This window comes from Oncorhynchus gorbuscha, linkage group LG03 (assembly GCF_021184085.1).
Source record: "Oncorhynchus gorbuscha isolate QuinsamMale2020 ecotype Even-year linkage group LG03, OgorEven_v1.0, whole genome shotgun sequence".
NCBI lineage: Eukaryota > Metazoa > Chordata > Actinopteri > Salmoniformes > Salmonidae > Oncorhynchus > Oncorhynchus gorbuscha.
Window position 1 is genome coordinate 77,707,366 of NC_060175.1, and position 24,390 is coordinate 77,731,755.

Sequence of the window (24,390 nt, forward strand, 5' to 3'; positions counted from 1 at the left end):
TGATGTGCCTGTAATGGAATAAACAGATGTAGATAAAGATGTTAATAAATACCTTTCTATAGCTTCCAAAATATGTCTTTCAATGGAGAAGGAGAGTACCAAGATGGAGGTGCTGTGACTTCAAAACAGTGCCCTATGTCAGTCATCTAGTGTATATATAAATCATTGGGGTCAACATATCAAGACCACATATATTGAGTGATGTTTTGATCAATATGTTTTTACCCAGGATACAGTAATATGTCTCCAGTTGGCACTGTAGAGATTACAAGTTCAAAGAAGGGTTAGTTTCACTAGATGGCAGCATTTACTGGCAGTCTGACATCGCCAGTCTGACATCGCCTCTAAGCAAGGGGAACTGCCCCTTCCTACCTTCAGGCTATGGTCAAACCCTACACCCCAACCCGAGCTGGTTGGTCTCTCGGCCCTAACACCCGAAGGGCAGTTCCCGCCGGGCCCAGTCAAAGATTTTCTCTGTCCTGGGACCCCAATGGTGGAACAAGCTTCCCCCTGAAGCTAGGACAACAGATTCCCTGCCCATCTTCTGAAAATGAGAGTCTTAGACATATCCCATGAGCTTTTCCAACTAGCACTGACTTTGATGATAAAATGTACTTGCTACGACTTTTATATGTTGATGTCTCACCTAGCTATCTTAAGATGAATGCACTAATGTAAGTTGCTATGGATAAGAGCGTCTGCTAAATTACTCAATTATAAATGTAAGCAAATGCTCCATGAGTTTGTGTTCAAGTGTGTGTGTGTTTGTACTTGTGTTTGTGTGTTGTATCTGTAAGAGAGGGAGGGATGGAGGGAGGGAGGTCACTACTTTGCCAATGTCATCTATTCAACAAAGAAAGACAGAGATAAATGCAGGAATCACCACTGTAAGGATTACAGTAAATACCTTTGTTGTCAACATGTCATCATGCCATAGGTTACAGTGCTTTGCACATCATTACCAAAGCTTGTAAAATGCAGCAGTCCAATGCTATAAATATTCACTGGAGCCACTGTGCTCTAGAAATGTGGATTCAGTGACTTCACAGTGTAATGACCATGGAGTTTGAATGCATATAATGCTTGTACTGTAAGTAATAAAAGCATTTTACAATTGTTTGTGGGCTTTGTAGTAGTGAGGATTGGGGCCGGGGTTGAACAAATTCAGCTTCATCTACTGGTGAGCTAAAAATAAAAATATCTGGAATTGAGAACCATGAACTTTCAACCCATTCCAGGTATTTAGAAATCTATATGCATTATTTTAAAAGTGTCCTGATACTACAATGGAGTCAATAGCAACTTGGGGAAACTCCAGAATCACCATTACATTTTGATTTGTAAAAATTAGCACAAAGATGAATAATTGTATCCTGCTGTTTTTAACTTACATGAGAGGATTAAAATTGTCTGCTCCACTAGTTTGTAGTACATGTCATTGAACACGTTGAGAGAGTATTGCCAATTTGACAAGCTATTCATAGACAGGCCAGTGGTAAGACAAGTCCCTGCCATAACGCTCTTTGTTGACAAAACAAAACACTGTCTCTGTCACATGGAAGACAGAGAGGAAATGTTTCAGATACCCTCACGCCCCTGAATCCCCCAAGGAATCCTACTGCCACCCTGTTACTCCATTATAGGAATAACTCCACAAGGCCCGGCAGCAGGCAGCCTCATGCCTCACAATTACCCCAATTAACACTGCTGCTACGACTCCGACTGTAGCAGGATTAGGGCTGTGTGGATACTGTAGGGGCTGGTATTAAATAGAAACAGAGCGTGATCACCAGCTACATAGCCTTACTAATACCAATGTCGTGCCATGTGCCACATAACGCAACCCTGGTTCCTGCTCCACTGATATTTTCCTTGGCTGTGCCAGGCAATAATAAAACACACACACTGAGCATTTTGATGCCCATTTATTAACCAGCATGGCTAAACCCACCGGTCAACTTTTGCCCTCAGTCACCTGCAACTACTGTACAGCTCCATTTCCTACACCAAAAGGAGCAAGGCATTGCCAAACAAATTGATTGGACTAAAATAATGATATCTCATTGATGCATGGACGTACATGACTATTCTAAATGTGTCACATGGGACAGATCCCTCAGATCCCGCATGGGCCATGCTCACTGAGATGAGTGGCATGCCAGGCTGAAACGATATCTCACTCGCCTGTCTTCACCCACTCCATCTGCAGTGGGCACTGTGTAACCCATCTCCTTCAGAATGACTCTTCATTCATCTTTCTATATTAAGCAGAACAGTTTCCTCCGTTCATTCCCTTACTTTGTGTCAACCAGCAACAATTTATACTGCAGACAGGCATTAGAAATATGCTTTCGTAAACGCATGCCCTTGCCTGAGCATGCTGCTCTTCTAGGAAACACTGTTCGTCAGTCCCCATTAGGCGCTACTTGATAAGTAGCATATTATTTTGTCTTCAAGACAAAAGTCATTATGTGTATGGGTATTTGTTTATATAACAAAGCATGTATGTGTAAATAAATGTCCCGCAGGCATATTTCAAAAGTTGCCAGGAGCTCCATGTCAACATTCGTTGAGGGTTTTTCTCACACTTGGTGTGATGTGATGATGCTGAGGCCTTGGGTTCAATAGTTCCTGCAGCAGGCAGGCCAGGCCAGGCAGCAGCTGAGGGCACAGAGCGGTGAGGTGGCTAGTGGAGCTGTCAAGCAGTATGGCCTATATAAGACCATGTGTCACTGAGACTTGGACAGTAAAGCTGCAGTTTATCACGATCAAGATACCTGATACCCTGAATAATTATAAACAATTAATACATATTTTCTCTTAACAGCAGGTGGCCTGGAAGGGGTGCGTGCGTGTGTGGTTTGAGATGAATTGGTTCATTCTCTGAATGGAAAGACACTCAGTGATCCCAAGGTTTGTTACACATGTACAAATCTGATAGCTAGTATACATTGTTGATCTTCTGAAGAATCATATGCTGCATAAGTAAACTCAGTGCGCATGCAAAACTATACCTCTATCTTTCTATGGGACGAATGTCCAGAACAGCTGGGAGTTATTAACTTTTAGTGTAGCACCTATTTGGAAATGTTAGCCTAATTGCAGCTGTGTTGAGCTGGTTGCCTTTCTACACCACTCTGTAATTCCATTCCTGACAGACTCTGGGGACAGGTTGGAAGGGAGGGACACCAGGACCTCTGTCCTACCATGTCATAGTTCCAAAACATGACAGCCTGGGTCAACTCTGACACTGAAATGTGATGAGCAACATTTAGACACTACACAATTGTACACAAAATCATGCATGGCTCAAAGTAGTTTGTCATGGCCCACAAAGGAGCTATTATTGATGCTGTTCAAAATGACAGTACATTTAAATGATAAAACAGTTGTGCAGACAAATAATATTCAGTACCTGACCCAATACACTGATAGGAAATCAGGAATTGACATTGAAATCGACATAACATTAAACATAACCAAACTGAATGTGTATCTGAGCTGGGGCAGCCTGGGACAACATATCGGCCCTGGCACTTTATTCACACACAGCCCACATTACTGCATGCACTGCCAACTCCCTGTCAAAATAGGACTCCATCATTTCCTTATTATTATATATGTTTCATAGAGATTAATTACATACATCTTTATGTACATTAATATCATAGGCTAATTTGTTTGCGCTTCAAAACCTGAGGAAGTGGGGAAAAACACGTTAACTCGATTGTTAACTGTAAATATAATACCCACTGCTAGTCCTAAAAAACACGTTAACTCGATTGTTAACTGTAAATATAATACCCACTGCTAGTCCTAAAAAACAAGTTAACTCGATTGTTAACTGTAAATATAATACCCACTGCTAGTCCTAAAAAACACTTTAACTCGATTGTTAACTGTAAATATAATACCCACTGCTAGTCCTAAAAAACACTTTAACTCGATTGTTAACTGTAAATATAATACCCACTGCTAGTCCTAAAAAACATGTTAACTCGATTGTTAACTGTAAATATAATACCCACTGCTAGTCCTAAAAAACACGTTAACTCGATTGTTAACTGTAAATATAATACCCACTGCTAGTCCTAAAAAAAAGTTCTAGTTGTAGGCACATCACTCAATATCTCAAAGCCATATAAAATATTTTGTTTGCAAAATAGTTGCTATTAAGTGTATTATTGAGAGTTGAGAAATAAATATATACCTACAGGAAGCTGAGAACCTCCTCTCTTCAACAGGGACAACGGGACAAAGCTTTCAAAGCTGTGTTTTTACTTCAATTGCATTTTGAAATGTTATATGTTCAGAACGCATTTCTCTCTCGAACGCATGGGAGGAGAGGAGAGTGGCTCGCTCATCACAGCTGCAGGCCCCAGCGAGGGCACAGGCACAGGCACAGGGGCAGGAGCAGGGTAATGCACCAAATCATGGTCAATTATATTTAAGTGAGGTGACAACGTAGAATGTGCTCTTTCTACGTTTATAGGCACCCTTTCCATTTTTTACGATCCATGATCTTGACTGTCTGATGACAGAGTCAGAGCAGGTCTCTTTGCTGATGCTGAATTTACATTTGAATTTGAATTTGTGTAACCTCAGCTCAGAACACCAGGCTGGCCCATCTTGGTAGGGAGGCCGGCTGTTGCTCCCTGATCAGCCAAAGGCTCATTACAGATTAGTATATCGGAGTAATTGCCCCAAAATGTATCTAAAAACAATCTTAACAGGCCCATGGGCCACCGGCCATTTCACCTTTTTCATTGTTTTATTTTTTGAAATATAAAAAAAAAACATATTGTGTGTGGCAATTTCGACCAGCCCATCCAAGCAAAATAATCGTCCAGCCGATCTGGCAATTACCAGAATTGCCAGATAGCCAATCCACCCCTGTATCTGAGCAGCCTATAGACCCCAGAATAACTAGTGTCAGGGGTGATGAGTGAGGACTCTGAAGACCACCACTCTAGTCCAGGTTGCTTCATACATATCCCTGTGGATATGTTTGTGTGTGTGAGTGCCACTGCTTGAGTGCATTCATGGCCGGCACTTCGGGCTCTGCAGATAAGCCCCCTGTTGCACTGGACCTGGATCCATTTCAGCCTGGACAATCTAGTAGTGACCCAGCTGGCCAAAGGTCAATAGAAAGCTGGATGCAACAGGCCGGATGCTGGATGCAACACCAGTAGCTATATATGGTTTGCCAAATAGAGTTTTTCAAATCTGCTTTAGATTCTTTAATGAGATAAAGAATGCTTTCCTGAGTTCTTATGAGTTTTCTTCATCTCAGCTTAACCACATGCTGTTTAACTCAGTTGTGGTGCTGTGTGGTGAGGTAAACTAGTCAGAACGTCATACAAATCTGATCCATAGTTATTGGCACAGTTGATAAATATGAGCAAAAATGACTGCATAAAATAAATACTACAAATACTGAGCTATATTGCATGCAACGAAAAAAGGAAAATTATATTATTTTGTACCAATGCAATTGTTCAGAGAAAGAGTTGTTGTTTAACAAGTAAAACAAAAAATACAAAAATGTATAGTGTTTCCAGATCCTTGATGTCCTTCGCCTACCCTTATGGACTTCCCTCTTCAATTCAAACCACAGGTTTTCAATAGGGTCCAAGTCCAGAGACTGAGTTGGCCATTTTACTGGACAATTAACATTTCTTTGATGTTTGCTTGTGGTTATCGTCTTGCTGGAAGATCCACTTGTGGCCAAGTGTCAGCCTCCTGGCAGAGGCAACCAGGTTTTTGGCTAAAATGCCCTGGTACTGGGCAAAATGTTTACTTGTTAAACAAAATCTCTTTCTCTGAGAAATTGTATTAGTATAAAATAATATCATTTCATTTTTTTTTTGGAGCATACAATATACTGTAGCTCAGTTTTTTGTATAATTTATTTTATACAGTCTTTTTGCTCATCTTTATCAAGGGTGCCAATATTTATGGAACTGACTGTATGTGGTGTGTTCAATCAGCACATTCTCAGGGTACATGGGCTTGGTTACAGGGCAAGGAGGACGTAAATACAATGTGGTTGAATGAGGAAATATCAGGAAACAACTTTTTTTTCCCCTTTTACATTTGTGACTGGAGAGATAATACACCATACTACTGTATAATAATATAAATAAATATATGCCATTTAGCAGACGCTTTTATCCAAAGCGACTTACAGTCATGTGTGCATACATTCTACGTATGGCTGGTCCCGGGAATCGAACCCACTACCATGGCGTTACAAGCGACATGCTCTACCAACTGAGCTACAGAAGGACAGTATCTGCACTGTGCTCAACTCTTTATTCAAGATAAGCATGCATGACTGTGTGTTTAAACACACCTGCACATTTGTCGTTTAATAGACACAGTCCTGTTAGCACTGAGAACATTGGGAGGTTGTAGTGGTATTAGCACATGTACTTACTCGTAGTTCCCTAGGGGGCTGTATTCGTGTGTATTTGTGTGAGTGTGCGAGCGTGAGTGTGAGTGTGTGGGCATGTGCCCATATTGGTACATCCAATAGTGACAGAACCTTTAATCTTCCAAGAGCAGTTAAGGTGCTTCTGCTTTATAAAGCAGCATGTGTGTCAGTGTGTGTGTCAGTGTGTGTGTAAGAGTGTGAGTGCCCTTTGCAGCAGCCAGTTTTGTAATCAGCTGTCGAAGTGGGCTCCGAGTCTTAGCTGTAGCCGAGTGGTAGCACTCTCCTCTAACCCTGGTCCACTCAGCCAGCCACACAGCCCTGTGATCCACAGCACAGCTGCAGTAAGGTGATGGAAGGACAGAGGGACACTCGCTAAACCTGAGCTTCACCACCACGCTAACTGGCACATGCATGCAAGTTGCATGCAGGTTGTGCGTATGTTTTTTTTTTGTGTGTGTGTGTATTGTGTTTGTTGCAACATATGTGTGCATATTTATTGATTGAGACCATTGTGATACTCTACTATAAAGGTAAGATAACCATCAGTCAGTTCTCTGATCATTTTGGTTGATGCAATGTTTTGTGCTTGAGTAAGATCAATGTCGATTCAAATGCAATGAAATCATTGTTTTTGTTATGCATGTCATATGGGTATGAGATTTCTATATGTACTTAAACACCAATTTTATAGTTTATGTACACCTACAAAATGTGCATTAATACATCTGGCAGAGAAGGCTTGTGGTATTGGCAAAAAAAGTATTATTTGTAATGATAATGCGTGATATATCATATGATGACAAAAACCCTAAAAGTGTTCCAAATTGATCAGTTTACAACTGATCAATATTGAATGTTTACATTTAAAAACAATCAATAGCGATTGTGAAACCCGCATTGCTTCCTTTTGCTAACTATTTTATGATTGAACATTTCTGTAAATATAATTACCTTGGAAATGAGTTCCAATGTAATTTAATTGTGTAAATTCATAGCGAGATCTCGTTTAATGTTTAATGTTCTCGTTAAAATAAACTACTGTATACATACATCCACTCCAGAATATTATATTATACAGTTATTCCAAATAACTAATTTCGGGAACTAATTTCAAGTCCAAAGGAATTAGATTTTCTTACTGTAGTAGTTGACATCATTCAAACAGGAAATTATGAAAGAGGATGTTTAAAATAAATGTTGGAACATTAATTCCATGTAGCCCATCTTTATTGTCAACATTTTAATTATGCATTTACACTATAATGTTACTGCTACAATTACAGCAACATGTTCTGTCACTACACAGTACTTTGTGGGATAATAACACTGATTGGGTATGTTATTAACCCGTGATGTTGTGTTTTTAGCAGTTTGTGTGATTATTTGCTTTTTTGTCTGACCTCAGCCTACACAAACGTAACAATCTTTGAGAAGTATTGAAGCTGTCACATAATAAGATAACCAGGCCATACAGAATGCATGTTCTGACTCCAAGTAGCCCACCTTGCCATACTAATACGCCACGGATAATTCAAAACACCTGCAACATGTCTTCATGTCATCTAATGCCGTCAATGTGTTTCACACCATGTGATACTGTAAAATGTTTGGTTTTGCAGTGAGTGCTGAGTCTGTCGTATTAGTGTGTATGAATGACTGTGGTACAGAGAGAGTGCTGGGTGGGCCGGTGCTTCTCAGCTGAAATGAGTCGACCGAGGTAGAGGGGCATGCATAAAGTTACAGTAGTAAGACTGGCTATGGATGGATCTCTTTTCTGGAGATTGCGATTGTGATTCACCCTTTATTAACGGTCAGATTCATTATTAGGAATGGCTCGATAAATACATTTGTATTGTGACCACCAAAAACGGTGACCTCAAAATGAAGCTCTGTTGCCTTGGTACAGTATAATCTTGGTACAGTGCATTTGGAAAGTATTCAGACCCCTTCCCTTTTTCCAAATTTTGTTACGTTAATTAAAGCATTATTCAAAATGTATTAAACAATTCCAACATCTATCTACACAAAATACCCCATAATGACAAAGCGAAAACAGGTTTTTAGAAATGTGTGCAAATTTACTGAAATACCTTATTTACATAAGTATTCAGACCCTTTGCTATAAGACTCAAAATTGAGTTCAGGTGCATCCTGTTTCCATTTATAAACCTTGAGATGTTTCTAGAACTTGACTGGAGTCCACCTGTGGTAAACTTAATTGATTGGACATGATTTGGAAAGGCACACACCTGCCTATATAAGGTCACACAGTTGGCAGCGCATGTCAGAGGAAAAAACAAGTCATGAGATCAAAGGAATTGTCCGTAGAGCTCCGAGACATGATTATGTCGAGCCACATATCTGGGTACCAAAAATGTCTGCAGCATTGAAGGTCCCCAAGAACACAGTGGCCTCCATCATTTTTAAATGAAAGAAGTTTGGAGCCACCAAGACTCTTCCTAGAGCTGGCCACCCGGCCAAACTGAACAATTGGGGGAGAAGGGCAATGGTCAGTGAGGCGACTAAGAACCCGATGGTCACTCTGTAGGAGCTCCAGAGATCCTCTGTGGAGATGAGAGAACCTTCTAGAAGGACAACCATCTCTGAAGCACTCCACCAACCAGGCCTTTACGGGAGAGTGGCCAGACGGAAGCCAATACTCAGTAAAACAGCCCACTTGGAGTTTGCCAAAAGGCACCTAAAGGATTCTCAGACCATAAGAAACAAGATTCTCAGGTCTGATGAAACTAAGATTGAACTATTTGGCCTGAATGACAAGTGTCTCGTCTGGAGGAAACCTGGCACCATCCCTACGTGAAGCATTGTGGTGGCAGCATCATGCTGTGGGGATGTTTTTCAGAGGCAGGGACTGGGAGACTAGTCAGGATCAAGGGAAAGATGAATGGAGCAAAGTTCAGAGAGATCCTTGATGAAAACTTGCTCCAGAGCGCTCAGGACCTCAGACTGGGGCGAAGGTTCAACTTACAGCAGGACAATGACCCTAAGCACACACACAAGACAACACAGGAGTAGCTTCGGGACAAGTCTCTGAATGTCCTTGAGTGGCACAGCTAGAGCCCGGATTGAACCCGATCAAACATCTCTGGAGAGTCCTTAAAATATGCAGCAACGCTCCCCACCCGACCTGACAGAGCTTGAGTGGCTCTGCAGAGAAGAATGGGAGAAACTTCCCAAATACAGGTGTGACAAGCTTGATGCGTCATAGCCAAGAAGACTCGAGGCTGTAATCGCTGCCAAAGAACTGAGTAAAGGGTCTGAATAGTTAAGTAAATTTGATATTTGTGCTATTTATTTTAAATAAATGCTCTGTTATTATGGGGCGTTAGATTGATGTGTAGATTGATGACGGGAAAAAATGATTTAATGCATTTTAGAATGAGGCTGTAACGTCACAAAATGTGGAGAAAGTCAAGGGGTCTGAATTCTTTACGAATGCACTGTATAGACTGTATACTGTGTTCGCATCCGTGCATCTCCAATAATTGTTTGTTGTGAATTGTGCAGAGGCATTGGATCATTACATTCATTAACCCATGTCTCTCTGACTGTCAGATTTGAGACAGAGAGAGAGAGAGATGATCGAGCTGGGCCTTGCAGATGGCAGTCTGATCGATGAACTGATTGCACTGACGGCTCAAAGCATAAGCCACTTGGAGATCAAAGAGCACTTCAACATTATCAAGGAGATCGGCCGGGGGAAGTATGGCAAGGTTCTGCTGGTCACCCATCGCTGCAGGGGTAAGAAGCCAACTCATAGTTTAAAAGGCTGAAATACTAGGGGCTTTCCTTTGGTTCAATGACACAATAAAATATTTTATTGATTTCACGTAACTTGAAAAGTGTCAGTAGTTTTTGGTATCAAATTACCCTTATAATTATTATTATTATTATTATTATTATTATTATATTTATTTAACCAGGTAGGCCAGTTGAGAACAAGTTCTCATTTACAACTGCGACCTGGCCAAGATAAAGCAAAGGAGTGCAACAAAAACAGCAACACAGAGTTACACATGGGATAAACAAACATTCAACAGTCAATAACACAATATAAAAATATATATACAGTGTGTGCAAATGTAGTAAGATTAAGGAGGTAAGGCAATAAATAGGCCATAGTGGCAAAATAATTACAATTTTGCATTTACACTGGAGTGATAGATGTGCAGATGGTGATGTGCAAGTAGAGATACTGGGGTGCAAAAATAAATATTATATGGGGATGAGGTAATTGGGGCTATTTACAGATGGGCTGTGTACATGTGCAGTGATTGGTAAGCTGCTGTGACAGCTGATGCTTAAAGTTAGTGAGAGAGATATGTCTCCATCTTCAGCAATTTTTGTAATTCGTTCCTGTCATTGGCAGCAGAGAACTGGAAGGAAAGGCGGCCAAAGGAGGAGTTGGCTTTGGGGATGACCAGTGAAATATACCTTCTGCAGCACATGATATGGGTGGGTGTTGCTATGGTGATCTAAAATAAAGCGTGGCTTTACCTAGCAAAGACTGGAGCCAGTGGGTTTGGCGACAAATATGTAGCGAGGACCAGCCAGAGCATACAGGTCACAGTGGTGGGTGGTACATGGGCCTTTGGTGACAAAATGGATGACACTGTGATAGACTACATCTAATTTGCGTGTGGGAGGCTATTTTGTAGATGATATAGCCGAAGTCAAGGATCGGTAGGATAGCCAGTTTTAAGAGGGTATGTTTGGCAGCATGAGTGAAAAAGGCTTTGTTGTGAAATAGAAAGCCAATTCTAGATTTAATTTTGGATTGGATTTTGGATTGGAGATGCTTAATGTGAGTCTGGAAGGAGAGTTTACAGTCTAACCAGACATCTTGATATCTGTAGTTGTCCACATATTCTAAGTCAGAACCGTCCAGAGTAGTGATGCTAGTTGGGCAGGCGGGTGAAGGCAGCGATCGGTTGAAGAGCATGCATTTAGTTTTACTAGCATTTAAGAGCAGTTGGAGGCCACGGAGGGAGTGGTGTATGGCATTGAAGCTCGTCTGGTGGTTTGTTAACACAGTGTCCAAAGAAGGGCCAGAAGTATACAGAATGGTGTTGTCTGCGTAGAGCTGGATTAGAGAATCACCAGCAGCAAGAGTGACATCATTGATATATAGAGAGAAAAGAGTCAGCCCGAGAAATGAACCCTGTGGCACCCCCATAGAGACTGCCAGAGGTCCGGACAAGAGGCCCTCCAATTTGACACACTAAACTCTATCTGAGAAGTAGTTGGTGAACCAGGCGAGGCAGTCATTTGAGAAACCAAGGCTGTTGAGTCTGCTGATAAGAATGTGGTGATTGACAGAGTCGAAAGCCTGGGCCAGGTTAATGAAGACGGCTGCACAGTACTGTCTTTTATCGATGTCGGTTATGATATCGTTTACGACATTGAGCATGGCAGAGGTGCACCCATGAACAGCTCGGAAACCAGATTGCATAGCGGAGAAGGTACGGTAGGATTCTAAAAGGTTTGTTGATCTGTTTGTTAACTTGGCTTTCTAAGACTTTAGAAAGCCAAGGGGGGTGCAGAGCAGTTGGCCAGGGTTGTGTGGTAGCCATTTGGAACGCATGGCCAGCCGTAGAAAAATGCTTATTGAAATTCTCGATTATCATGTACAGTGCCTTGCGAAAGTATTCGGCCCCCTTGAACTTTGCGACCTTTTGCCACATTTCAGGCTTCAAACGTAAAGATATAAAACTGTATTTTTTTGTGAAGAATCAACAACAAGTGGGACACAATCATGAAGTGGAACGACATTTATTGGATATTTATTGGTGGCGACAGTATTTCCTAGCCTCAGTGCAATGGGCAGCTGGGAGGAGGTGCTCTTACTCTCCATGGACTTTACAGTGTCCCAAAACTTTTTGGAATTTGTGCTACAAGATGAAAATGCTAGCCTTTGCTTTCCTAACTGCCTGTGTATATTGGTTCCTAACTTCCCTGTTGCATTTCATGGGGGCTATTCAATGCTAATGCAGTACGCCACGGGATGTTTTTGTGCTGGTCAAGGGCAGGCAAGTCTGGAGTGAACTAAGGGCTATATTTGTTCTTAGTTCTACATTTTTTAAATGTGGCATGCCTATTTAAGATAGTGAGGAAGGCACTTTTAAAGAATAACCAGGGTGCCCGGGCCAGGTTGATTAGAATGGCCTCATCGCTGAAGTGTTTTAGGGAGCGTTTGACAGTGAGGGGTGGTTGTTTGACCGCGGACCCATCACGGACGCAGGCAATGAGGCAGTGATCGCTGAAATCCTGGTTGAAGACAGCAGAGATGTATTTAGAGGGCAGGTTGGTCAGAATGATATCTATGAGGGTGCCCATGTTACCGGATTTGGGGTTGTACCTGGTAGGTTCCATGATAATTTGTGTGAGATTGAGGGCCTCGAAACTCAGCAAAAAAAGAAATGTCTTTCAAAGATAATCCAAATGACTTCACAGATCTTCATTGTAAAGGGTTTAAACACTGTTTCACATGCTTTTTCAACCATAAACAATTAATGAACATGCACCTGTGGAACAGTCATTAAGACTCTAACAGCTTACAGATGGTGGGCAATTAAGGTCACATTTATAAAAACTTAGGACACTAAAGAGGCCTTTCTACTGACTCTGAAAAACACCAGAAGAAAGATGCCCAGGGTCCCTGCTCATCTGCTTGAACATGCCTTAGGCATGCTGCAAGGAGGCATGAGGACTGAAGATGTGGCCAGGGCAATAAATTGCAATGTCCGTACTGTGAGACGCCTAAGACAGCATTACAGGGAGACAGGACGAACAGCTGATCGTTCTCGCAGTTGGAGACCACGTGTAACAACACATGCACAGGATCGGTACATCCGAAGATCACACCTGCGGGACAGGTACAGGATGGCAACAACAACTGCCAGAGTTACACCAGGAACGCACAATCCCTCCATCAGTGCTCAGACTTTCCTCAATAGGCTGAGAGAGGCTAGACTGAGGGCTTGTAGGCCTGGTCCTCCCCAGACATCACCGGCAACAACATTGCCTATGGGCACAAACCCACCATCGCTGGACAAGACAGGACTGGCAAAAAGTGCTCCTCACTAATGAGTTGCAGTTTTGTCTCACCAGGGGTGATGGTCAGATTTGCGTTTATCGTCGAAGGAATAAGCGCTACACCAAGGCCTGTACTCTGGAGCGGGATCGATTTGGAGGTGGAGGGTTCGTCATGATCTGGGGCGGTGTGTCACAGCATCATCGGACTGAGCTTGTTGTCATTGCAGGCAATCTCAACGCTGTGCGTTACAGGGAAGACATCCTCCTCCCTCATGTGGTACCCTTCCTGCAGGCTCATCCTGACATGACCCTCCAGCATGACAATGTCACCAGCCATACTGCTCGTTCTGTGCGTGATTTCCTGCAATACAGGAATGTCAGTGTTCTGCCATGGCCAGCAAAGAGCCCATATCTCAATCCCATTGAGCACGTCTGGGACCTGTTGGATTGGAGGGTGAGTGCTAGTGCCATTTCCGCCAGAAATGTCCAGGAACTTGCAGGTGCCTTGGTGGAAGAGTGGGGTAACATCTCACAGCAAGAACTGGCAAATCTGATGCAGTCCACGAGGAGGAGATGTAGTGCAGTACTTAATGCAGCTGGTGGCCACACCAGATACTGAATGTTACTTTTGATTATGACCCCCCTTTGTTCAGGGTAACCATTTCTGTTAGTCACATGTCTGTGTAACTTGTTCAGTTTATGTCTCAGTTGTTGAATCTTGTTATGTTCATACAAATATTTACACAAGTTAAGTTTGCTGAAAATAAACGCAGTTGACAGTGAGAGGACATTTCTTTTTTTGCGTCTATCTTATATTGTAGGACGGCCGGGGTGTTAAGCATATCCCAGTTTAGGTCACCTAACAGAACGAACTCTGAAGATAAATGGGGGGCAATCAATTCGCATATGGAGTCCAGGGCACAAATGGGAGCTGAGGAGGGTCTATAGCAAGTGGAAACATTGAGAGACTTAATTCTGGAAAGGTGGATTTTTAAAAGTAGAAGCTCAAACTGTTTGGGCACAGACCTGGATAGCATGACAGAACTCTGCAGCCTATCTCTGCAGTAGATTGCGACCCCGCCCACTTCGGCAGTTCTATGTTGGAGGAAAATGTTGTAGTTGGGGATGGAAATCTCTGAATTTTTGGTGGCTTTCCTAAGCCAGGATTCAGACACAGCTAGGACATCAGGGTTGGCGGAGTATGCTAAGGCAGTGAAACAAACTTAGGGAGGAGGCTTTTGATGTTAACATGCATGAAACCAAGGCTTTTACAATTACAGAAGTCAACAAATGATAGTGCCTGGGGAATAGGTGTGGTACTGGGGTCTACAGGGCTTAGCTTAACCTCTACATCACCAGAGGAACAGAGGAGGTGTAGGATAATGGTACGGCTAAAGGCTATAAGAACTGGTTGTCTAGTGCATTGGGAACAGAGAATAAAAGGAGCAGATTTCTGGGCGTGGTAGAATACAGTTGATTCAGGGCATGATGTTATGCTGGTGAATGAGGACCCAAAAGCGACTTAACAGAAACAGAGTTTATTCCAGTTTTAACAAAAAACGATTAATCCTGAATTCTTTCACTGGTAATGTCCAAACAGGAATAACTGAAATCCTCTAGTCAGTAGAGGGGAACAACAGGAGATGCGACCACAGACCGCAGGTCACTTCGGGTTGGCGCAGGCCGTAGCTGATAGAGACACCTGCTCACACGCAGCATCTGAAGAAGGCAAAAACACGACAGGACGGAACAAGGAAACAGTACAGCAAACAAGGATCCGACAAGGACAGAAGCGGAAACAGAGGGAGAAATAGGGACTCTAATCAGAGGGCAAAATAGGGGACAGGTGTGAAAGAGTAAACGAGGTAGTTAGGAGAATGAGGAACAGCTGGGAGCAGGAACGGAACGATAGAGAGAGAGAGAGAGGGAGAGAGATAGAGAGAGGGAAAGAACCTAATAAGACCAGCAGGGGGAAACGAATAGAAGAGAAAGCACAGGGACAAGACATGACAATCTATGACAAAACATGACAGTACCCCCCCACTCACCGAGCGCCTCCTGGCGCACTCGAGGAGGAACCCTGGCGGCAACGGAGGAAATCATCGATCAACGAACGGTCCAGCACGTCCCGAGATGGAACCCAACTCCTCTCCTCAGGACCGTACCCTCCCAATCCACTAAGTACTGGTGACCACGTCCCCGAGAACGCATGTCCATGATCTTCCGTACCCTGTAAATAGGTGCGCCCTCGACAAGGACGGGGGGAAGGGGGGAGACAAACGGGGGCGCGAAGAAAAGGCTTGACACAGGAGACATGGAAGACTGGGTGGACGCGACGAAGATGTCGTGGAAGAAGAAGTCGCACTGCGACAGGATTAACGACCTGAGAAATACGGAACGGACCAATGAACCGCGGAGTCAACTTGCGAGAAGCTGTCGTAAGGGGAAGGTTACGAGTGGAAAGCCACACTCTCTGACCGCGACAATACCTAGCACTCTTAATCCTACGTTTATTGGCGGCTCTCACAGTCTGCGCCCTATAACGGCAAAGTGCAGACCTGACCCTCCTCCAGGTGCGCTCACAACGTTGGACAAAAGCCTGAGCGGAGGGAACGCTGGACTCGGCGAGCTGGGACGAGAACAGAGGAGGCTGGTACCCAAGACTACTCTGAAAAGGAGATAGCCCGGTAGCAGACGAAGGAAGCGAGTTGTGAGCGTATTCTGCCCAGGGGAGCTGTTCTGCCCAAGACGCAGGGTTTCGAAAAGAAAGGCTGCGTAATATGCGACCAATCGTCTGATTGGCCCGTTCTGCTTGACCGTTAGACTGGGGATGAAAACCGGAAGAGAGACTGACGGAAGCACCAATCAAACGACAGAACTCCCTCCAAAACTGAGACGTGAATTGCGGACCTCTGTCCGAAACGGCGTCTAACGGGAGGCCATGAATTCTGAACACATTCTCAATGATGATTTGTGCCGTCTCCTTAGCGGAAGGAAGCTTAGCGAGAGGAATAAAATGAGCCGCCTTAGAGAACCTATCGACAACCGTTAGAATCACAGTTTTCCCCGCTGACGAAGGCAGACCGGTAATAAAGTCTAAGGCGATGTGAGACCATGGTCGAGAAGGAATGGGAAGCGGTCTGAGACGACCGGCAGGAGGAGAGTTACCTGACTTAGTCTGCGCGCAGTCCGAACAAGCAGCCACGAAACGGCGCGTGTCACGCTCCTGAGTAGGCCACCAAAACCGCTGGCGAATAGAAGCAAGCATACCCCGAACGCCGGGGTGGTCAGCTAACTTGGCAGAGTGAGCCCACTGAAGAACAGCCAGACGAGTAGAGACAGGAACGAAAAGAAGGTTACTAGGACAAGCGCGCGGCGACGGAGTGTGAGTGAGTGCTTGCTTTACCTGTCTCTCAATTCCCCAGACAGTCAACCCGACAACACGCCCTTCAGGGAGAATCCCCTCGGGGTCGGTAGAAGCTACAGAGAACTGAAGAGACGGGATAAAGCATCAGGCTTGGTGTTCTTAGTACCCGGGCGATAAGAAATCACGAACTCGAAACGAGCGAAAAACAACGCCCAACGAGCTTGACGCGCATTGAGTCGTTTGGCAGAACGGATGTACTCAAGGTTCTTATGGTCAGTCCAAACGACAAAAGGAACGGTCGCCCCCTCCAACCACTGTCGCCATTCGCCTAGGGCTAAGCGGATGGCGAGCAGTTCACGGTTACCCACATCATAGTTGCGTTCCGACGGCGACAGGCGATGAGAAAAATACGCGCAAGGATGGACCTTATCGTCAGAATGGGAGCGCTGGGACAGAATGGCTCCCACGCCCACCTCTGAAGCGTCAACCTCGACAATGAATTGTTTAGTGACGTCAGGAGTAACAAGGATAGGAGCGGATGTAAAACGCTTCTTGAGGAGATCAAAAGCTCCCTGGGCGGAACCGGACCACTTAAAGCACGTCTTGACAGAAGTAAGGGCTGTGAGAGGGGCTGCCACTTGACCGAAATTACAAATGAAACGCCGATAGAAATTCGCGAAACCGAGAAAGCGCTGCAACTCGACACATGACTTAGGGACGGGCCAATCGCTGACAGCATGGACCTTAGCGGGATCCATCTGAATGCCTTCAGCGGAAATAACAGAACCGAGAAATGTGACGGAGGAGACATGAAAGGCGCACTTCTCAGCCTTCACATAGAGACAATTCTCTAAAAGGCGCTGGAGTACACGTCGAACGTGCTGAACATGAATCTGGAGTGACGGTGAAAAAATCAGGATATCGTCAAGGTAAACGAAAACAAAGATGTTCAGCATGTCTCTCAGTACATCATTCACTAATGCCTGAAAGACAGCTGGAGCATTAGCGAGACCGAACGGCAGAACCCGGTATTCAAAATGCCCTAACGGAGTGTTAAACGCCGTTTTCCACTCGTCCCCCTCCCTGATGCGCACGAGATGGTAAGCGTTACGAAGGTCCAACTTAGTAAAGAACCTGGCTCCCTGCTTATCTCGAAGGCTGACGACATAAGGGGAAGCGGATAACGATTCCTAACCGTTATGTCATTCAGCCCTCGATAATCCACGTAGGGGCGCAGGGTACCGTCCTTCTTCTTAACAAAAAAAAACCCCGCTCCGGCGGGAGAGGAAGAAGGCACAACGGTACCGGCGTCGAGAGAAACAGACAGATAATCTTCGAGAGCCTTACGTTCGGGAGCCGACAGAGAGTACAGTCTACCCCGGGGGGGAGTGGTCCCCGGAAGGAGATCAATACAACAATCATATGACCGGTGAGGAGGAAGGGAGGTGGCTCTGGACCGACTGAAGACCGTGCGCAGATCATGATATTCCTCCGGCACTCCTGTCAAATCACCAGGTTCCTCCTGAGAAGAGGGGACAGAAGAAACAGGAGGGATAGCAGACATTAAACACTTCACATGACAAGAAACGTTCCAGGATAGGATAGAATTACTAGACCAATTAATAGAAGGATTATGACATACTAGCCAGGGATGACCCAAAACAACAGGTGTAAAAGGTGAACGAAAAATCAAAAAGGAAATGGTCTCACTGTGGTTACCAGATACTGTGAGGATTAAAGGTAGTGTCTCACATATGATACTGGGGAGGAGACTACCATCCAAGGCGAACATGGGCGTGGGCTCCCCTAACTGTCTGAGAGGAATGTCATGTTTCCGAGCCCATGCTTCGTCCATAAAACAACCCTCAGCCCCAGAGTCTATCAAGGCACTGCAGGAAGCTGCCGAACCGGTCCAGCGTAGATGGACCGACAAGGTAGTACAGGACCTTGATGGAGAGACCTGAGTAGTAGCGCTCACCAGTAGCCCTCCGCTTACTGATGAGCTCTGGCTTTTACTGGACATGAAATGACAAAATGTCCAGCAGAACCGCAATAGAAGCAGAGGCGGTTGGTGACTCTCCGTTCCCTCTCCTTAGTCGAGATGCGAATACCTCCCAGCTGCATGGGCTCAATACCTGAGCCAGTGGGAGGAGATGGTTGAGATGCGGAGAGGGGGAACACCGTTAACGCGAGCTCTCTTCCACGAGCTCGGTGACGAAGATCTACCCGTCGTTCTATGCGGATGGCGAGTGCAATCAAAGAATCCACACTGGAAGGAACCTCCCGGGAGAGAATCTCATCCTTAACCTCAGCGTGGAGTCCCTCCAGAAAACGAGCGAGCAACGCCGGCTCGTTCCAGTCACTGGAGGCAGCAAGAGTGCGAAACTCTATAGAGTAATCCGTTATGGATCGATCACCTTGACATAGGGAAGCCAGGGCCCTGGAAGCCTCCTTCCCAAAAACTGAACGATCAAAAACCCGTATCATCTCCTCTTTAAAGTTCTGATACTCGTTAGTACACTCAGCCCTTGCCTCCCAGATAGCTGTGCCCCACTCCCGAGCACGTCCAGTAAGGAGTGATATGACGTAGGCGATCCGAGCTCTCTCTCTTGAGTATGTGTTGGGCTGGAGAGAGAACACAATATCACACTGGGTGAGAAAGGAGCGGCACTCAGTGGGCTGCCCAGACTAACACGGTGGGTTATTAACTCTTGGTTCCGGAGACTCGGAAGACCAGGAAGTAGCTGGTGGCTCGAGACGGAGATTCTGAAACTGTCTTGAGAGGTCGGAGACCTGAGCGGCCAGGGTCTCAACGGCATGACGAGCAGCAGACAATTCCTGCTCGTGTCTGCCGAGCATTGCTCCCTGGATCTCGACGGCTGAGTTGCGAGGATCCATAGTCGCTGGGTCCATTCTTGGTCGGATCCTTCTGTTATGCTGGTGAATGAGGACCCAAAAGCGACTTAACAGAAACAGAGTTTATTCCAGTTTTAACAAAAAAACGATTAATCCTGAATTCTTTCACTGGTAATGTCCAAACAGGAATAACTGAAATCCTCTAGTCAGTAGAGGGGAACAACAGGAGATGCGACCACAGACTGCAGGTCGCTTCAGGTTGGCGCAGGCCGTAGCTGATAGAGACACCTGCTCACACGCAGCATCTGAAGAAGGCAAAAACACGACAGGACGGAACAAGGACACAGTACAGCAAACAAGGATCCGACAAGGACAGAAGCGGAAACAGAGGGCGAAATAGGGACTCTAATCAGAGGGCAAAATAGGGGACAGGTGTGAAAGAGTAAACGAGGTAGTTAGGAGAATGAGGAACAGCTGGGAGCAGGAACGGAACGATAGAGAGAGAGAGAGAGAGAGAGGGGGAGCGAGATAGAGAGAGGGAAAGAACCTAATAAGACCAGCAGGGGGAAACGAATAGAAGAGAAAGCACAGGGACAAGACATGACAATCTATGACAAAACATGACACATGATGTACAGACAAGGGTATGGTAGGATGTGAGTACAGTGGAGGTACACCTAGGCATTGAGTGACGATGAGAGAGGTTTCGTATCTGGTGGGACCAGTTTAGCCAGGTGAGGTCTTAGCGTGTGTGGGGGGTGGGACAACAGAGCTATCTAAGGCAAGGTGAGCGGGACTGAGGGCTCTACAATGAAATAAAACAGTAAGTACTAGCCTAGACAGCAGTAGACAATGCATATTGATTTTAGAGAGAGGCATATTGACATTAGAAAGAGGCATAAAGCAGTCACAGATGTTGATCAGGAGAGCTAAGACAACAATGGGTAAATGGCGATGAATGGGCAGAGCAGGTCAGTTAGGAACATACAGGACCTGAGTTTGAGGCTGGGGCCGACAGATAAACAAAATGAGGTACTGTCTTATTGAAACTGTCCAGGGGACATCAGCTGTGTAGACGAGTGATCATAGGGTCCAAAGAATAGCAATATTGGCAAAAGAGATATTGTACCCCTAGAATTAGCTAGTATATGGGCCTAGCTCGTGGCTAGCTCAACGCTAACTGGTGCCTGCTTCGGGCAACGCTAACTGGTGCCTACTTGGTAGCAGCTAGTTAGCTGCGATGATCCGGTGTAATGATCCAGAGTGGCAGGAATCCGGTGATGTGGTAGAGAAAAGCAGTCCGATCTGCTCTGGGTTGATATCGCGCTGTGCAGACTGGCATGTATTGTCCGAGTTAAAGCTGGCGGTATCCAAGCTAAAAGGTGAAGACTGCTAGCCGTGTCTAACAAAGACTAGTAGCTAGTTAGCTGGCTAGCTCCTGACGGAGGGTCCAGTTATAAGGAATAGAAATAGCCGTACCACATTGGGTGAGGTGGGGTGCAGGAAAGTATATTTAGTTCATAGGTAGAAAGTGAGATTAAAATGTATACGGGAAACAAAAACAGGCTATTTACACAGGATAAGACACGGGTTAAGACAAAGACAAACACAACACACGACCGACTGCTACATCATCTTGGAACAGCAAATTTCATAGAGTACTGCCAATACTGGATCTAATGCTGCTGCTAATATCATTTATAACATCTGCTATCTCTTGTGTTTTGGTCATAAACATCTCTTATGGTCATAACATTTTGCCAAGTTGTTATAAAACATAACAAATAGGAATGTTTTACAGGAACACCGATGGCTCTTAAAGTGATGCCAAAAGCCTCCACCAAGCTCCAGGGATTCTTACGGGAGTACTGCATCTCCTTGCACCTATCCTGCCACCCCTGCATCGTAGGTCTCTTCGGAATCGCCTTTCAATCTAATGAGCACTATGGCTTTGCCCAGGAGCTTGTCATTGGGAGGGACCTTTTTGCTGTCATCCAACCAAAAGTAAGATTGTGTTTGAGTTTGATATAGTAAAACTGTGACCTAAGTACAAATTGTTTTAGAATTCAATCAAGAGGATTGGTGAATATTGTCAATCTATACCATTTTGAGTTTCCATGAGTGCAATGTACTGTTAAAAATGGTCCAAATCTACAGTCTTCTAATTCACCTTAGACAAGTCTCAGGGCCCACAAAGCCTTAACAGTTTCCAATCCTCTGCTCCCAGGTGGGTATCCCAGAGAGTGCAGTGAAGCGCTGCGTCCTGCAGATTGCCAGTGCCCTGGAGTTCATCCACGAGCACGGCCTGGTCCACCGCGACATCAAACCTGAGAACATCCTGCTGCTGGACAGCCACTGCTGCCGGGTAAAGCTGGCTGACTTCGGCCTGGCTCAGACGAGAGGCACTCTGATTCGCTTCATCTCCGGCACGCTGCCCTACATGGCCCCAGAGCTGTGTGCCGTTGCCCTGGAGGAGGGCCAGAAGGAGGTGACGGCGCCCCCGCTCAGCGTGGAGCCCAGCCTGGACACCTGGGCCTTCGGAGTGGTCATCTTTTGCATCCTCACCGGCTACTTTCCCTGGGAGCGCTGTGTGACCTCAGATGACTTCTACCAGGAGTTTGCTGATTGGTGCCAGGCACCCACCGTGGAGGAAGTTCCACCCTTGTGGAAGAGATTCACCCCGGCTGCCATGGAAATGTTCAGCAGGCTGTTGGACCTCAATGCTAACAACAGATGCACAGTAGGGGAGGTCAGGTCCTATGTGGAAAAGGACTGGTTGATGCCGACGCTAGTGGACACAAACGAACTGCAACCGGAGAATGGCAAGGTCAGTGCCACCTGCTCCACCCCTAGTGTGTGTAGGAGTAGTCCTGTCCACCAGGAGGTGGAGTAAATGTCTTCAGTGGAACGGTGTCTGAGGTATCTGTGTACACCTCCAGCTCATGGTATCAACTATCCAATTTACAGGGAGCAAGCACAAGGTGTGCATTTGACCCCACTCTTACCATGCACTGATAGGTAGGGTAACTGAATTATACTCAACGTCAGTCCAGAGAGCCACACAAGGGAAAAAAGCTCTGATACGAGTGTACTGTAAAAGCAGCACTATTTGAGTGTGAGTGAGCTCGTACTATTCTGTGTGTATGTACACAATATTGGTAACCTGATAAATTTAGCAATGTTACGAAATAGTTTGTATCTACTGTAGCACAGGAGCAGCTTATGCTATATTGTGTGTAACTACACAACGTTGGTGACCTGAGAAATATACTGTAACATAGAACTTGTACCTAGCATAGGAGCAGCTATTTTCAGATCAATGCTTTATATTCTGTGTTTTAGAATCTCTCACTGCACAGAAGACAAGCATTATAATAATTTCATAGAGGGAGTGTGTACACTGTGCGTTCAAGCTGGCTTAGTGGCAGTGTTCACTTTGGCAGTGCTCAATGTTCTCTCAAATGTTTTTGTAGTGTGTCACACTGTACAGGCTGTTCCGTGAATGAGGCTACCTCAGTTTGTCTATTTCTGTGCATACTCTCATTGTTCATGAAAGATTCATACTCAAATATAGACATACAGAAAATACATTAACTGTATAATGAATGTAATGTAATAGACTGAATATGAAATGGGTATGGGTAAATATCCAGAGTGTAATTTTTTAGGTATTCCACAACTGACCCCAAAAAATGACTGTCACACTGAAAGCTGTTTCAAGTTCACATTGTTTCAAATCAACTTAATTTAAAGCAAAGGCAACAAATTGGGAGCTGCTGTATAACAATTAACTCTGTCTCCCTAAATAGAAATTGAAGTTCAAAACATCCTTTTTGTGCACTGTAAAAAAAGAAAAAGGTTGTTTTTACGGTATCTTATTGGCAAACAGGTACAGTATGTTACCGTAAATACCGTAAACTTTACAGTAGTGTACTGTTAAACCAAAGTTTCTTTGAAATTTATGGAAACATATTGTAACTTTGTTTTATTCGAATCAAGTACATAATTATTGTGTATAGGTTGCACGTAAAGGTTTTGACACAGTGTTTGAGTATGCCTTTTGGTATGAACAAATAAACATAATCCATCTCTTCTGTCTGCTTCTTTTCATCCACTCTCGAGGGCATATCATATTTCTTTCTTTGAAGCTCCGTCCATAACCTAAGTGATTCATAGTCGCACCTCTCTCCCTCTCCTAACACAACCCTCACTCCTCACCACTCTCCCTCTTCTGCCACAACCCTCACCCTTCACCACTCTCCCTTTCCTACCACTCCCTCACCCCTCACCTCTCTCACTCTCCTCACCTCTCTCCCTCTCCTATAACACAACCCTCACTCCTCACCACTCTCCCTCTTCTGCCACAACCCTCACCCTTCACCACTCTCCCTTTCCTACCACTCCCTCACCCCTCACCTCTCTCACTCTCCTCACCTCTCTCCCTCTCCTACCACAACCCTCACTCCTCACCACTCTCCCTCTCCTGCCACAACCCTCACCCTTCACCACTCTCCCTCTCCTACCACTCCCTCACCCCCCACCTCTCTCCCTCGCCTCACCTCTCTTCCTCTCCTACCACAACCCTCGCCCCTCACCACTCTCCATCTCCTACCACTACCTCACCTCTCACCATTCTCCCACTCCTCCCTCACCCCTCACCTCTCTCCCTCTCCTACCA

At 45.0% G+C, this 24,390-nt stretch overlaps 1 protein-coding gene across 3 annotated transcripts; it reads left to right on the top strand.

Moving 5' to 3' along the window:
• The first annotated feature begins 6,591 nt into the window (after positions 1-6,591).
• Positions 6,592-23,800, top strand: si:dkey-8e10.3 (serine/threonine-protein kinase SBK1). 3 transcript variants are annotated; one of them, XM_046343810.1, is made up of 4 exons: positions 6,592-6,777; positions 10,010-10,195; positions 21,514-21,716; positions 21,940-23,800. In XM_046343810.1, the coding sequence occupies exons 2-4, from the start codon at positions 10,033-10,035 to the stop codon at positions 22,603-22,605; spliced, it is 1,032 nt and encodes a 343-aa protein (XP_046199766.1). In that variant the 5' UTR covers positions 6,592-6,777; positions 10,010-10,032; the 3' UTR covers positions 22,606-23,800. The 3 variants fall into 3 exon arrangements, with proteins under 3 accessions (XP_046199766.1, XP_046199765.1, XP_046199764.1); XM_046343809.1 differs by having other exon boundaries at positions 6,593-6,782; XM_046343808.1 differs by lacking the exon at positions 6,592-6,777 and adding an exon at positions 6,793-6,966.
• Positions 23,801-24,390: the final 590 nt, after the last annotated feature.